The 17,465-nt window shown below is 41.2% G+C and overlaps 1 protein-coding gene across 6 annotated transcripts in view; it reads right to left on the reverse strand.

Annotated features, from left to right (window-relative positions):
• The window catches only part of VPS13B (vacuolar protein sorting 13 homolog B), a 940,751-nt gene that overhangs the window by 293,414 nt on the left and 629,872 nt on the right, over positions 1 to 17,465 (reverse strand). For all 6 annotated transcript variants that reach the window (XM_048841327.2, XM_048841328.2, XM_048841325.2 and 3 more), the window contains 2 exons: positions 16,612 to 17,020; positions 10,929 to 11,046 (listed from right to left, as the gene is read on the reverse strand). In XM_048841327.2, the coding sequence (XP_048697284.2) occupies positions 10,929 to 11,046; positions 16,612 to 17,020 (527 nt within the window). The remainder of the gene's footprint in view (positions 1 to 10,928; positions 11,047 to 16,611; positions 17,021 to 17,465) is intronic.

A 17,465-nucleotide genomic window follows, 5' to 3' on the forward strand; every position in this document is an offset into this window, starting at 1 on the left:
AGAGGTGGGGACTGGAGAAATGGCAGGCGGAGAGAAGAGGAGGTTACTCACCCTGTGCAGTAACTGACGTTCTTCAAGATGAGTGTCCCTGTGGATGCTCCACTTCAGGTCAAGGTGCTTCTCAGAGCCTTTGATCGGAGGTTTCTACAGCACTACCCCTACGGGCTGTGCACGCGCTGTGCCTGCCTCTCGAGCTGTCAGTGTTCTAATAGTGTGTGCACTGCCCGGGCTCCTGGGTTCCTTCTCTACAACAGAGTGTGTTACAAATTCCGAAGTAGAGGGGAGGAGGGCGGGTAGTGGAGCACCCACAGGAACACTCATCTCGAAGAATGCCAGTTACTGCACAGGGTGAGTAACCTCCTCTTCTTCTTTGAGAGATGTCCTTGTGGGTGCTCCACTTCAGGTGACTGAAAAGCAGTATCTCTTAGGATGGTTGGGACTTCAGATGAGGCAAGAAGCCTGTTGACAAGACAGCTCTACCCAATCTGGTGTCAGACGCTGCAGTGTGGATGAGAGCGTAGTGATTAGCGAAGGTAAGGTTCGATGCCCAGGTAGCTGCCTTGCATATGTCAGACAGCGGGACATTACGGAGACAGGCCGTGGAAGTGGAGACAGCTCTGGTAGAGTGTGTTCTAATTAACATAGGAGGTTGTATTTGCCTGAGTTTGTAACAAAGGCGTATGTAGTCAGCAATCCATTTGGAAAAGTCTGTGTGTAGAGACAGCATTTCCTTGTGAGTGCTGAGTAGTAGAGACAAAAAGTCTGGGAGTTTTCCTAAACGGTTTTGTTCTATCCAGGTAAAATATCTGTGAACATCAAGAGTGTGCATTGTCGTTTCAAAGGCGTTAGCGTGAGGTTTTGGGAAAAATGTTGGAAGGTGTATAGGTTCATTGAGGAGAAAGAAAGAGTGTATCTTATGTAAGAACCTTGGATGTGTTCAGAGTGTGAGCTTATCGTGGAAGAACGTGGTATACGGAGGGTCCGCCATAAGCGCTCCCATTTCTCCTACTCGTCTGGCAGACGTGATTGCTATGAGGAAGTCGGTCTTCATGGATAGGTGGAGAAGGGAGCAGGTAGCCATTGGTTCAAAGGGTGTGTCCATCAAGGCTTTGAGGACTATGTGTAAATCCCAAGGTGCAGCAGGCAGTTTCGCATCTGGGTATAACGTCTGGATACCCTTCAGGAACCTTTTGGTGATTGGACGGGTAAAGACTGTTACATTGTCAATCTTATGGTGGAAGGTGGTGACTGCCGTGAGGTGGACCTTGAGTGAGCTCGTGGACAGGCCAGATGTTTTGAGGTGTAACAGGTAATCCAGTATCAGTGGGAGTGAAGCAGAAACTGGAGAGGTCTGCTTGTCAGCATTCCAAGATGTGAACCGTTTCCATTTCTGCAGATAGGTAGTGCACGTGTTTTGTGTTCTGCTGTCTAGCAAGACAGTGCATACTTGGTCCGAAAATGTTAACTCCGCATTAGAGAACCACTGATCAGCCACGCCCTCAGGTGGAGATGATGTACATCGGGGTGAAATAGTTGTCCCCTGCGTTGTTATAGGAGATTGCTGAGTAGGGGAAGGGAAATGGGTGGCTTGACCGACATGCACAGGAGGAAGGGGTACCATGGTGGTCTGGGCCACGCTGGGGGTATAAGAATGAAGTTGGTTCCGTCTGTTCATATCTTCTGAATTACTCTGTGCAATAGAGGCATTGGTGGGAATGCATACATGAGAGTTTTGGTCCAAGGGAGCATAAAGGCATCCCCCTGTGAGTGTTTTCCCAGGCCTGCTCTGGAGCAGAACGTCGGGCATTTTTTGTTTGTTGCTGTGTCAAATAGATCCAGTTGGGGATAACCCCAGGTCTGGAAAATGTTGGAAAGAATGGTGTTGTTGAGTTCCCACTCGTGCTGTATGGGGAACGATCGGCTGAGCTCATCTGCAGTGGTATTCTGAGAACCTGGCAGGTATGAGGCGGAGATATGGATGTTGTGTTGAAGGCAACAGTTCCAAAGTTTTACCGCCTCTGTGCAGAGGAAGTGTGATCGGGCTCCCCTCTGTCTGTTGACCTAAAACATGCATGCGATATTGTCGGTCATGATTCGAATTTGGTGATTTTGGATGATGGGAAGGAAATGGAGGCAGGTATTGCATATGGCGTGGAGCTCTAGCAAATTTATGTGAAGCTTGCTTTATGAAGTGGCCCAGAGACCCTGAGTGGTGAGATGGCTGATGTGTGCTCCCCATCCTGTGAGGTGATGGTAATTGAAGACGGATCTTGTCAGAAGGGAATCCTGGTGCAGAGGTTGATGGGAGAGGTCCACCAGAGAAGTGAGTCCATGACTTTCTGGGGCATAGTTTGGAATCTGTTTAGCCTGTGCTTGTTTGGTTTGCATACTGTGGCTAGCCAACCCCGAAGGCATCGCATGTACAGGCGAGCGTTTGCGACCACAAATGTGCAAGCAGCCATATGTCCTAAGAGCTGTAGGGAGTCTTGGACTGTAGTCTGTGGCCTGGCATGTATCTGGGCAATAAGGATGCTCATTGTGTGGAATCTGTCCTGTGGGAGAGATGCAAGACTGGTGGTGGAATCGAGGTGAGTGCCGATGAAGTCGATTTGTTGGGTAGGTTGTAAGGTAGATTTGTTTTTGTTTATTTGAAGGCCCAACATGCGGAAGCAGTGAAGGGTTGCAAGAGTTGCGTGGTTTGCTTTTAACTGAGTGGGAGACTTGAGGAGACAATCATCCATGTAAGGAAATCTGAGGATTCCTTTTTTCCTGAGATGTGCTATTACAACTGCTAGCACCTTGGAGAAGACACGTGGTGCGGTGGAGAGGCCAAATGGGAGGACTTTGTATTGGTAGTGTTGCTCTGCCACAGCAAACCTGAGGAAATGTTGATGGGCAGGGTGGACAGAGACATGGAAATATGCGTCTTGGAGGTTGAGGGTTGAAAACCAATCTCCTTGCTCCAGCATCGGAATTATCGTTGGGAGAATAACCATTCAGAATTGCGGTTTCTTGACAAACTTGTTCAACCGTCGAAGATCGAGGATGGGGCACCAACTGCCACTTTTCTTTTCTGTCAAGAAGTAGTGGGAGTAAAACCCTTTCCCTCTGTCTTGAGGGGGTACCTCCTCTATTGCTCCAAGATGTATGAGATGTTGTACCTCCTGACAGAGCAATTGTTCGTGAGAGGGGTCCCTGAAGAGGGATGGGGTGGGAGGGTGGGTGGGAGGGAGGTAAGGAGAGGAAGGGGATGGCATAATCCAATCTGATAATTTCCAGGACCCATCTGTCCATAGTGATGGTTTGCCAGTTGGCCAGGAATGGATGCAAACAATGTCCCAAAAATGGTTGGTTGGAGTTGTGCTGGAGAGGGTGAGAGGTTTTCTATACCCTCAACCAAGACTTCAGATTTGTTTATTTGGGTGAGGACGGTGGGTCGCCATTGCTTGTGGGGGGCAACATCGTTGATTCCTGGACGTATATCACTGTTGTTGTTGTGTATCATGTTGTCTTAAAGGTGGATGTTTGCAAAGGTATGGTAACACGGTCGTTGGTATGGCTGATATCGATATTGTCTCTTCTTTGAGGCAGGTGTTTGGATGCCTAAGGATCAGAGTGGGGCCCGGGAGTCCTTCATGGAGTGAAGGACCTCATTGGTCGTAGAGGCAAAGAGCTTGTCTCTATCGAAGGGGAGATCTTCAACCGTATTCTGTATCTCCTTCAGAAAGGAGGAAGAAGTAATCCATGAGGTCCGCTGCATGACGATGGTCATGGCTGTGGATCTGGCAGCTGCGTCCGCAGCATCAAGGGTGGTTGGAAGAGTGTCCGGGATATGAACTGGCCCTCGGACACCACTGCTTTAAACTGTTGTCGTTTATCCTCCAACACATCACCAATAAATTGCATTACCTTAGCATAATTTTTGTGGTCATATTTTGCTAAGAGCGCATAGTTCACTACTCTAAATTGCAAAGTGGAAGAAAAATCCACTTTGCGGCCAAAAGAGTCCAGTCTCTTGTTATCTTTGTCCAATAGAGTGGACCGGAAGTGTTGATATTTGTTTTTCTGATTGGCCACGTCGATCACTAGCGAATTAGGTGAGGGGTGCGTAAAATAGGAACTCAGAATCCTTAGATGGGACAAAATATTTGCGGTACAGTCTCTTGTTAGTGAGGGTTATTATGGCAGGGATCTGAAAAATAGCTTTAGCAGGTTCCATAATGTCCCCATTAATTGGTAGGGCTATTTTGGAGGAGGTCGTAGCTTGCAGGATGTCCATAAGCTCATGGTGTGTTTCAGGTACCTCCTCCAGGGTAATCTTGAGCTCCTCTGCTTCTCTTTTAAACAACTCTTGAAAGTGAGTGAGCTCATCGGAAGTGGGAGGTGGTGGTGGGGGGGCACCGTGGCGTCTTGTGGTGTTATGGCTGTAGGGGAGGTGTGCGGTGCAGTGTCCTCTGCAGGCGTGGCAGCCACTTCAGGTCTTAGATTCATAGATACTAAGGTCAGAAGGGACCATTATGATCATCTAGTCTGACCTCCTGCACAATGCAGGCCACAGAATTTCACCCACCCACTCCTGCGAAAAACCTCTTACCTATGTCTGAGCTATTGAAGTCCTCAAATTGTGGTTTAAAGACTTCAAGGAGCAGAGAATCCTCCAGCAAGTGACCCATGGCCCATGCTACAGAGGAAGGGTTTCTTATCTGAGTTTCAGTGTAAACCATCAGTGGGGAGGGTCTGACAGCTTTCCTCCGGGGAGCCTACGGAACACCCAAGTGTGGTGTGGTGTAGGTCCATGAACCCCAGTGTGGCCATTGCCCCGGGGGAGGCATAGGTGGTCCCTTCCAGGGATTTCCATACCAGTGTGGATAGCCATGAGGATATGGCGATCGTGCTGTAATGTGTCTCCCAGTTGCAGGTAACTGAATCTGGGGAGAGTATTGAGAGGAAATCATCTGTTCATCGTATTCCTCTTCCTCATCCTCCCACACCTTATTGGAGGGGCTTGAAGTAGTAGGGGAGTACTGAAGGTAGGGTGCTAAAGGTCTCGGTGAGAGACTGATGCCAAGAAGAGGAGAGTCAGGAGCATGGGACACCCTTAATTCCTCTGGCTGTAGAAACTGCGGTGGAGCTAACTGAGCAGGAGTCAGTGCTGGTGTAGCTGGTAGAGGCAGAGGCAGAGTCTGCTGGGGCAGCTGCTGGTGCACTGAAGGGTGTCCCAGGGGCAAAAGCTGGCTCCGCGGAGTAGGAGCCCCTGAGGTAGGCACAGCAAAGGAGGCTGGAGAGCTCAGGGGGGTCGGTGCTGAGAGCGGCAGCTGGAAAAGCGGAGCCGCAAGATCAAAGGACGTTGCCGCAGCTGCCGCTTGTACCGTTGGGACCATGGCAGCTCTTGGCACCGTAGTAACAGAGGTGGCCGAAGGAGAACTGAAAGAGATGGGCAACTGGAAGCCCTGAGCCTCGTTGAAGGCGCTGAGCCATGGAGCTGGAGTTATCAGAGATCGGAGAGCCGGTTTTAACTATTTCCCTGAGAAACGGCTCATGAGGGGAGAGGAAGCTGGCCGTTTTTTTGCTTTTGCTTTGCCTCTGGAGGGTGTCACAGAGGTTTGCTGGCCAGGGTCAGACGCAGGTCTGAGGGAGTTTTCTAGGAGCAGCATTTTAAGCCTGAACTCCCTGTCCTTGCGGGTCCACGCTTTCAATTTGTCACAGTGGACGCATTTTTGGGGTACATGAGACTCCCCTAAACAGCGTATGCACTGTGACTGCCCGTCCAAGATGGGGATGGCATCCTTACAGGAGACACATCTCTTGCAGCCTGGGGAGACAGGCATGTTCGAAACCGCGGAGGTTTTTTTTTTTTTTAAAGAAATAAATGTAACAGTTAATATAACTTATCTAAGTAATAACTCTAATGACTGAAACTATTTAACTAAACTGAGAAACAAACTAACTAGCTAATGTCAAAGAGCACTGCTGAACTCCGTCTCTAGCCGGGGACGGTAGAGAAGGAACCCAGGAGCCCGGGCAGTGCATGCGCTATTAGAACACTGACAGCTCGAGAGGCAGGCACAGCACGTGCACAGCCCGTAGGGGTACTGCTGTAGAAACCTCCGATCAAAGGCGCTGGGACGCACCTTGACCTGAAGTGGAGCATCCACAGGGACATCTCTTGAAGAAGAAGGTGAGTAAATAGGAACAAGGGAGTGAGGAAAATTCCTGCTGCTCCTGAGAGCTGGTTTCATCCCAAGAACTCCTTCCCTGCTTCCCCTAGCCTATTTGGCAGAGGAGGGGGATCCTCTAGTACTGGTGCTCTTGGTTGGTCTCAGAGGGGAAGGTCCCAATAAGAAAGGCTCTCTCAATAAATCAGTCTCCATATGACAAGTAATTGTGAAGTAGATCTAAAGCATTTTCCATGTTTGTTTTTGCTTTTTGTAGTAGTCATAATCACCACCCACAATTTTGTATTTAATAAATTCCAACATAAAGTATTACATACTAATATTTTGAAACATATCCTAAACTCACCACAGAGTCTGAGTAACAAGATCAAGTCAGTGTTGCTAATTCCATAAATTTAAAAATTATGAGTCAGACCCCAGTAAATGATGTGGTCTTTAAAAAATAAATAAATCACATTGTTTTTCAACAGTCTTCAGATTCCCTTCATCTTCAGGGAAAAGTCTCCCACTCTAAACTGTGTTATCAGACAGGTCAAAATTAAATCTTTAATACATGCACAAAAATATGGCCTTCCTGTTCACTGATCGGAGGGATCTCAACTTACCCTGTCCTATTCCCTAAAGGTGTAGGGAGTTGCCATTCTATCTCTGTTTATTGTTCTCTATATATGGGATAGGCAGCGGTTGCACTCACATTCTCACTCCCAGTCCTGTCCCCCCCAATTTATTGCCTATATACATTCTCCCTCATTTCTTCTGACATCTATAAAGGTTATGCCATGCTGTCCAGCTTAGAGCACCCTGTAGCTTCAGTCCCATTGACAGGAATGGGAGATGGTGGCCATTTTCTTAAAGGGCAAAACTTTATGAGCTGGAATGCAGACACCAGAAATTCATAAGAAATCTTAAAAAACAAACAACACCCCATCCTCTCACACACATGTATCTCAGAGGAAAAGCAGGCATTGCCCCCTTTTTGGAGGCAGCAAATTGTATAATAATACCTATTTTAAAGAGTCTGCTTTTTGGTGTTATGGTAAATTTATCCTATTTGTTGTATCTCATTAATTGGTTTAAAAGAAATTAAACCCTACATTTATGCAATGTAAGTATATTAAAGATAAAATATTTTGAGAGGAAATCATTAATTTGGGATCTCTGTTTTATATGGTAAAATAAAAATAGAGTCATCTTGTTAATTATGTTGCTTGCTAAATGCCAATATTCACGTGGGGAGATGTTTGCATCCAAACTTTCAGGGTGAGTTGCTTCTCCATGATCGCTTTTTTGAATTTAGTTTTCTCTCCAAGTTAAACAAGAAAGCTCTTTTCCAATAAGGAGAGTTTCTAAATGTGAGGAGAAAATTCTTCTTCATGAGGAACACTACAAAAAATGACACTAATTCCATGTGGTTGCAGCACAGACCTAAACAGAAGACTGTTTAAACCAAAGTGAGACCACAAATTAAAAGGCTGTGTGTCCGCACTCCCATAACACTGTAAAGACAGTGGTTCAGACAATGATTTATTTTCTTACATTCTATTAAAAACAGTAGTAATAAATTGAAGCGGGGGAAGGATGGAAAGAGGGGGAAGAAGCCATGTTGGGATTATTAAGATTCTGCAGCAGATAAATCTCCAGTACTCAACAGACTTTTTATATTTTTAAATGTTCTATAATGGACACTACATTACATATGTTGAAAATGATATTTATTATCCATTTTTAAACAAAACGTGTGTGTTAAGTTTTATGGGGTTGTTGTTTTCATTTGCTTTTTGACAACCCCTGACTAACATTTGGATTCCCCAGTCACACACAGTTGTCATCTAACACTATTCCCCATAGGCTGTGGCCCTTCCAGATTGTGAGAATCCTGGTCAGGTAATGAAATCTAGTCTCTGAGCAGCAGAGGGCTGAAGCTGAACCAACATAATCATAAATGCCTTACTTTTATTCTTTTCTAGCTTCCACCCATGCCCTAATTATACAAAGTCTTTGTATTATCCTCCTTTCTAACAAGAGTTTTGAAATGAGCTCCCTTCTGAATTCTAGCCCCTGCTACTGTTGAATGAAGACTGAGTATATCCTCGGCACAATGCTCCCAAATCTATGTCATGCATGGGAACACAGACTGAATCCTGAACTTCGAATTAGAAATGCAGAAAATTTACCACTGTGCCACAAAGCTGGCATTCTAAAACTTTTGATGTTAAAAATTACTTCATTTATTTTGATAGCGTGAAATTTGCTATGGCTTGCCTCAACAGTTCAAAACATTTTTTAAAGAAAAGCAGGATTGGAATCTCATGCTATAATTTTGCCAAGTGTCCTTAAGAATATAAGTACGGCCATACTGGGTCAGATCAAAGGTCCATCTAGGCTACTATCCTGTCTTCCGACAGTGGCCAATGCCAAATGCCCCAGCGGGAATGAACAGAACAGGCAGTCATCAAGTGACTCATCCCTTGTTGCCCGTCATTTCCTTTATGAAAATTATGCCCCAAAAGATTTTTAAAAATTGTTGTCAAGAATATAATTGCATAATTAAGAGAGAAAAGATATGCCTTTCACCTATGTTGTGAAATAAGATTGAGAGTGAATGAAGCAGATATGGGAAAACTGCTGGAGACTGCAGATGTTGCTGAGGAGAACATTACTGCACTGAGAAGTGTGACACTGTGTATAGGGTCAATGATTTAATCAGTGACAGTCAGATAGCTAGAGGATGTTTGTGATCCAACACTTCTCTCCGTCCTACCCAATTTTACCTCAAATTCCCTTAGTCTGTTGTATTGTATCTGGGCTTTTTAATGACTTGCTTGTTAGAAAAAACATATTTAAAAAAATATCTAAAAACTTAGCAGCACAAAACAAAAACAACACTCTAAGTCGTAGAACTGAGAGAACCAAATATATGTTGCCAAAAGCTAGTCTAGTGCAGTGGTTTTCAACCTGTGGTCTTCAAACCTCTGGGGATCTACAGACTATGTCTAAGGAGTATGTGAAAAGTTCCCGTTAACATAGAACAGTGGTTTTCAACCTGTCGTCTGCAGACCCTTGCAGATCTGCAGATTATGTCTAAGATTTTCAAAGTGGTCCGCACCTCCATTCAAAATTTTTCAGAGGTCCACAAATGAAAAGGACCATTGGTCTAGTGCATTATAAACCACCAACTTAAAGGAAAGCTTCAGGACCCCTAATCATTGGACTGAACTAGTTCTGGAAATGTGATGTACTGCACCTACAGATGCAAGAGCACTGGACCAGATTCTCAGCTAGTATAAATTGGTATAGCTTCACTGACTTCAGTGGAGTTATGACAATTTACACCAGCTAAAAATCTGGCCCATTTAGTCTTTAATGTCTATGTAAGGAGTGCCACATGCCCACTGTAAGAGACAGCACTGGAGATTACATTATTGAAACTAGATCTTGCAGGTTCAAATTTATGCTAGGGGAATTTTTTAAAATAGTTTTTAGATAGGATAGGACAGGAACAGAGGAAGGGAAGGACAGTAGGATGTAGTTTTGGTTCTGCTCCTCACAAACTAATTTAGTGGGGGGGAGGGAGGGATTGTGAGATCGGAGGAACCACGGAGACAGAAGCCAGTACATTTGTGAGAGAGTGGGAACTGGTTCAGACCTCCTCATTGAAAGCAGTCACTGGCAACAGGACACAAAGAACTTTCACAGAAGGGATCCTAATGTGATAATAGTCACAGCCCATTTAATATAAGGAATAAGCTACTAGTGACAAACATATGAGCAAATATAATAATTCAAATATTTTCAAATGGAAATTTGACAAGTATTTGGAGAAAAAAAGACTGCCTTATAATTTCTCGATGAACAGAAGAGACAAGGAGCTGGAGAAATTTCATGGTCTCCTGCCATCCTAAAAGTTCCTACACTTGACAAAGTAAAATTGCTGTCATTTTCTAAGCAGTAAATGTTTTACTGCTGGGAAAGGATTTTCATGTTTGTAACTTATGCTGAAGTGCAGTATGAAGCACTTTTCAAACAAAAATATTGCCACATCTGAGAAACAGACCAACAGGAAGTATAAGACACTTGTTCATCTGTATTTCTGTAACTTTTCTCACCTGGTATTATTTGCAACCATACTTTCATGTCTGGCATCAGAGCCAATTCTACTAAATATCATACATTATTTTTTATCATGTTGATTACATATGTTTGCCAGTTTTGCTGCCTACATATAATTAGTGAGGTTTGCACATACTCAATGACACAATCCAGAGCATGACATTTTTGCAGAAAATGTGTTTACTGTGAAATGTCTCTTTAGAATTTGCTCTCCTTTACAGCTTTGATCCACATGACATCAACAGTCCTGAATTTTGAATGTGTGTTTACCATTTACATTGTGAATATCTATCACTTTCACACTACACTGCTATTAAGAGCTATGCTAGTTACAAACAGTCCCTTTTCTTCTTAGGTGATCTGAGTTTTCGCTACATAAAACCAAGTCTCTTAAAATGCTTTCATCTGTGATCTTTACTTTCATAATGACTTGACATTTAAATTCTGTTATGCATCAACACTTCACAGAAATACTTGATATGTCTGAATTGATTTAAAAGCCTGCAAGTGAAGAAAATAAAAAATACCTGGTTTTGAATATCAAAAGTACTTTTACAGGCTGCATGGACCAAGTTTTATTGATCAATTAACTTCCCCTACAAATGAAATATTTGTGAGTTTAGATATAAGAAAAATGCTTACTGGTAAATATCTTTTCTGAGTACAGCTCTGCTAAGAGGGTTGTCAGCCTGGGGAGCCATAGAGACAGAGCCAATCTTGAGAATCAAAGTGTCTTCTTTTATTGCCTGATTAGCTTCAGCTAAGGAGAGAGAAAACATGCATCTGTTTTATAAGTAGGTGTGTGCACAGAGGTACATGGCAGACGTATATAAAATATTGTTTATTAAGAATCTCTGAATCAGAGTACGTACTAAGGATTCAATCCAGCAAAAAATTATGCACAAGAGTTACTACTTGCGCAAATAACCCCATTGCAGTCAATAGCACTACTGTGATGATATACAACGGAGAAGGCTGTTACTTGGTGCCAGGTTTCCCCGTAGAGTTCTGTCTTGCACTTAAATCATAATCTGTGACCTCTTGCTCTACCTTGAGCTATCATATTTTAAAAATACCTTCTCAAAAGGATATTGATTCCAACAGATTTTCGTATTCTACAGCTGCTTCCCCATGTACAGCCTACTGAAGCATATACATATCTAAAATGTTAAAATATTACTCAGCGTTATGTTGTGGGCTCCTTTGGAAGGTATGAATCAAAGAATGCAAGATTTTACAATCTCACCACACAATAGCAGATCTTTCACCAGTTATCCATGGAGCACACCTTACTGATTGCAACAAACATGATAAACACAAAGATAGCAAGATTGGGCTCAGTGGTGTGCAGTATATATTCAGCACAGTATATAATACCCTACACACTGTGAAAAAATAAAAAGATGTGATATGTATCTGTGAAGAAGTCTCTTTTGTGGCATTCTCAACTGCTATAATGAAAAACCTCTACTTTTTACTTTGTCTAAATTAGGTTTTATATTTTAGCCAGATGAAGAAAATGTTTACTTTAAATGAATGCTGAATTAGACATAAAACCAGAGCTCTTCTGAGAAAAAAATTAGATTCTATTGCTCATAGTACACTGAAGTTCCATAGCTCTCTTGCATCGTCACTGAAAAAAAAAAAAAGTGTTCTATTTCAACAGCCACAAAGACTTGCATTAGGTATTTTGCAGCACTCCTACTTTGAAGGATTTTATGGCAATTGGGAAACCGCCAGTAATATCTAAAGTATATGACTGAGCATGCTCATAGAGTTTCCCACTCCATCTTCAGTATTATACATATTACATACATTACACATATCAACCCACTTAATATGGAAGTACTTAAACCCAGCCCATTTCACCATCTGTGGCCACCCAGTAAGATACTTCAGATATCTTGTTCTGTAAGTAAATGTTCAGCCACAGAAGAGAGTTGAAGTACTTTACGAAATAATTCATTGCTTGATGTGGAAAGAACTAGTCAGTCCTCAGCTTTTTTATTTTTGAATGGCTTCTACAGACCAATTCATTTCTTGGTGAATCAGACAGTCACATTCTGAGGCCCTGCTCTGTAGTCTGGAAATATAACTTTTGTGAACGGATCTCAGGGATCATAGAATTCTTGGTAATACAGAAAAAACGATATAATGCAAAATGCTGCAAAGTAAACCACTGAGTGATAGTACAAATGATTTGCTTGCAGGAAACCTGTCTACCCAAAAATCAGAGCCCAGATCCTTCAGTCCTTAATCTGAGCAAAATGATGCTCAGTTGTTTTGGTTGCAAGCACTGAAGGGGAAATTTTTAAATGCCCGCAAAAAACTTTTTCTGCCAATAACTTTTAACCAAAACCAAATAGTTTTGATTTTTTTTTTACTAAGCCTAAATATTAGACTTAAACTACCTACTGCTGGTGTTGAATTAACATAATGTGCTTTAAAATGTCTGTGGGGGAAAGAGGGAAGGATATTAAATGTGTTTTAATATTTTTTTAAAGGTTTTGGGTGGCAGATCCCCATGCTAAGTATTGCATTTTCTCTCTTTCTCACCCAAATCCTTTTTATGCTAAGGATTTTAGAATACCGAACAAAAGTGGTTCTGGGTCTCTTGTTTCCAGTATTTGTCACTTTAATCATTTATTACAGTGCAATAAATAGAACCCTACTCAGTAGTTTCAATATTACTCGGGTCACCACCACACTTATGCTGTAAAACATGACACTATTTGTGAACAAGGGTAGGCAAAAAAAAGTAGCACTTGAGAAAGTCGTCGACTTCTTAATTTTTTTTAAACAAGGGTTTGGATTTTGGTAAAAGAAAGTGTGTAAACGTATTCAGTACCATGAGTACATCCAACACTTGCAGCTTACCGAGCACAAAATGTACCAAAGAGTAATGCAATGTCACATGGTTTAACAAATTAAATCTTTAACATATATAGAGAGTACCATACTAATCAATATTTTGATGCGTCTGTGTTGGGGGTAGAGGTGATTTATGTCCTGATTTACTGATGGAGAATACACCTCTTAACTCATATTCTGCCACACATACTCTCCTCAACTTTTCAGGGGAAAACTTCTATGTGGAAACTATAATGAATAAAACCATGGTTGCTTGTTTATGTATTTCTAAAGTTCTGAGTAAGAATGTATATATTACACAATGAATGCACCCTGGGACAAATTTATTATAGATATATATGTCATAAGGCCCCTCACATTCACTTTTGTTTTCATCTACCCCTAGTGCTGCACACCTGTGGCTCACTGGCAAAGTACTCACTTGACTAATACGTGGGAAAGCTACGTACTTGTACTTTTGTATCCTTCAAATGAGGTTTTTTTAAATAATTAGTTTCATTCTTTACATGGTCTGTTAGATGTATTAAACTATATTTCATGAGTACATAAAAACTCATTTTGCTCTTTTGTTAAATTAGATGACAATAAACATACTGCAAAAGTAGAAAACAGAAGTTACAGTACATAAAGTAAGGTGCCTTACTGCAATTGTTATGTTTTAGGATTTTTTAAACAGATATTTTAGCAGCAATTCTTAAATGTTTATGTAATCCAGCTGTTACACAGCCTCAAGAGCTAAATTCTTTGTTTAGCACCATGCTTGCACTTGGTGAAGCTTTTCATGCTTTTTGGTATTTAATGTTAAAAAAGAGATTTAACCCTCAAGAATAACGGCACAATTAAATAAAACTTTTTTATATAATTTATGTAGGCTCCAGAATGCAGAGTCATACACATGTACATTAACTTCATTAATGTAAGTAGTCCTACTGAATTCAGTGGGACTACTATGAGTGTTAAGCTGTGCCATGTTTTCAGGTTCAGGGCCCTAGACAGTAAGTATTTATAATACAGTATATAACATCAACATTCATTTTTGTAACACCTTTAACTTTCCTGGTATTAAAGAGACTGTCTTGTACAACATTTGTTTCAGTGTAATGATGTCCTTAGATATAGAGGAGTGAGAAAAAAATTATGATCAACATGAAAAGTGCAATATTACAGCATGTCATCTTTGGGGATCACCAAGTCCAGCATGAGACTTGCTAGAAAATACCTCTAATCTGGTTGTGCTACTGAAATAACTATCAAAGAAACATGACACTTTGAACATTTTGTGCTGAAGAAAAGAAAAGTTACATTGAATTTTTAAAAAGAAAACAGGCATCAGTGGTTACACAGGCCTGTGACTAATAGATGTCCTAACTGATGGCAAAGGAAAGATCAATCATATTTTAATAGTTAACTTATGAAATATTTAGAGAAAATATGCCCAATATAGTACCATGTAGCATATTAATTTAAATTGTCATATTGAAACAACAACTTTTTTTGGTATACTGTACTGATCTCAAACTAATATGAACACCTCTTGCAGATGGACTATATACTACAGAGGCCTTCAAAAGCAGTTCAAATCCTAATATTTAAAGGGCCATTGTTAATTTAAAAATAACAGTTGGTCATATTCAAGCCTTGGCCTTTGTTACAGTCTCTAGACTTCAGGGGCAAGGAGACCTCAATGTCCTCATTCAGAAGTACCTGAGTTTAGAAAGGGTTGGGGTGAAAGAAGAAAGAGACAGAAAGGGTCTGGCACTGACCTTCACATTTTCATGAAACTCCAGAAATTCTAGTTTTGGGGGTCAGTTTGTTCTGTTTTTATTTTAATAAAGTTTTAACTCTTTCGGCCATTCTTTATACATGCATGTGTGTTTACAACCTCCATTCAAGCTTACCCACAGCAGTTCTGCTATTTGTAATTCCTTGAAAACGTGGATAGCACAAGGTCAGTCTTTCTTTCTTTAAGCCAGCCAGAGCATTTTTTATAAATGTAATTTTAATGAAGTGCAAAACTACAGATGTTGCAAAAACATATTCTTTAAAAAATTTCCTTGACAGCATGCCTCAGACTCCCTTCCCAGCAGAACGATAACTCTTCCTTGCCAACAAAGCCATTCTAATTTTATCTGACTGTATTTCTGCCATTCCCAGTTGGAAAATTGTAGAGGATGTTGGCAAAAAAATAATCCAACTAAACTCACTCTGTCTGCACCTCTTGTTGTTAGGTTATGCGAAAATTTAAACTCTACCCTCATGGGTTTAGATTGTGTATTATTTGCAGATAATAGCAACAAACCATACCTATATGCCTTATGTAAACATAGCATTATATCAGGAATACATTTTGTTCCTTTCTCAGAATGGTAGTTGACAGTGGGAGTACAGTACTTGTAACTATATAGTCTCTAGCTGTCTGTAGGTGTACTTTTAACGTTAATGTCTTTCTATGTAGATGCAAGAATTAAAAGCCTGAGTATAAACATAATAAATATATTTTGTGGTGGGCATCAAGCCACTTAATGCAGAGACTTGGAGTAATGGTTTAACTGAGCACAAGGCTTTTACACCCTCCATCTTTCTAAGTACCCATCCATCTGCCCAGCTGTCTGAGGGTTTGTCGAACTTGAACATTTAGTTTGTGGCAAGCTGAGCTGTGAATCTACTTCGCATTAGCCTGCCATAGATTGACTGACTGTGGACCCCGCTCATGTGCATTAACAATTTGTTAATGATTTTTGATCTAGTCCCCTTTGAAATGGGACTAAATCAAGGCACATTAACAAACTATTCATGCTATCAGCAGGGTCCACACAGACAGTCTGCAACAGGCTAATTCTGGGATAGATTCACACTCTAGCTTGCTACAAACTGAATGTTTGTGTATGTAAGCCCTGAGGGTTTTCAGTAGTTCCCTACCATAAGGTCCTATTCCTGCAAATGGATCCATCTGACCTAGGTGGATACTTTGTACCAGCATGGACATCCACTGGCCTCAAAGGGGGTCTGTGCTGGCACAAGAGTCAACTCTTGCAGATCTAATTGCAGACTCAGGGCTTAAGTTCTCTCCATGCAACTCCTGACCAACTCCTTTAACAATGACATTCACAGCTCAAACGCTATGGACAGACAAAGGTAGACCTCCAAAGTAACTGTTTCTATACTCTTAAGAAATCTAGTGTGTATCATATTAATTTTATTTTCCATCTCTGTGTCTTACAGTATGAGAGCCCCAGGAACATTGCTAAATATGCCATTATCACAAGCAGCAGTGAGATAATTGAGATAAAACCTTTTGGTCAAAGGGACTAGATTTCCCTATAATTCACCTGTCTAGAGTGCAAAGAAACTTGCTTAAAAGATCTGTTTCATCTTGTGACGTTTAACCCTCACCAAAGAGCGTGGAGGAAGTAAATGTTTCACATAATAAATAAATTCATACAGTACATAGTACCTCCTGTATCATGTTGAATTTCCTCAGTTTGGGGAAAGAAGACTCTGATTACACCTGTGTTGATATAAATCAGAGGTAAGTTCCGAGATGTTAGAGTGTGAGTCCTCATAGGTTGGCCAGGTGATTTGCTTTTCTCTTTTTGATTCCTTGGCAGCCTTGCTTGAAATATACTTGCAATTGCATTAAGCAAAGGGAAACATAGGACAACATCAAATGCCTGAGCAGAAAGAAGGATCTCATGAAGAAAATGAGGAGACCCATCATTGAGACCTTCAGATAACTTATGGAAAGTTCTTCGTTCGTTTCTTGATATCAACTTGTGCCGGACATTTTTTGTTACAGCCTTTGTATAAGTGAGAGAGAGAAATCCATGTTGTTGGTGTGAGCCATCTAAAAGTTTTGCAGTTGTCTGTTCCAGGAAAAAGAAACAATAATTAAAACGGCAGTAAAGAGAACAGGTTAAACATCTTAAACAGAGAATAATATTATTTCTTTATTAGCTCATCTTTTCAGGGATTTTTTTGGGGGGGGCGGGGGGCAGGGGCTTCTTACTTTCTCCAAACAACAAAAGAAAAGGCTTATTTAAATTTTTAGAAGGGCCATCTACCTCACAGTATGACCAAACGTTATCACAGCACAGCTCAATGTAAGCTGGAACTGCTGAATATTTTAGTGACACTAAACATTCATTTTTTTCTGTTCATCTGTGCTGTACATAAACCATTGAACACAGCCTGGTAGCTTAATATCCCTCAAATACTACTACCCAAAATATTTCTTGCACTTCAGAAAGTCAAAATTTACCAAAAAATATTTATTAAAAAATTGTGCATAAGATTAGAATTATCTATATT

This window comes from Caretta caretta, chromosome 2 (genome assembly GCF_965140235.1).
Source record: "Caretta caretta isolate rCarCar2 chromosome 2, rCarCar1.hap1, whole genome shotgun sequence".
In the NCBI taxonomy this organism is placed as follows: Eukaryota; Metazoa; Chordata; order Testudines; family Cheloniidae; genus Caretta; species Caretta caretta.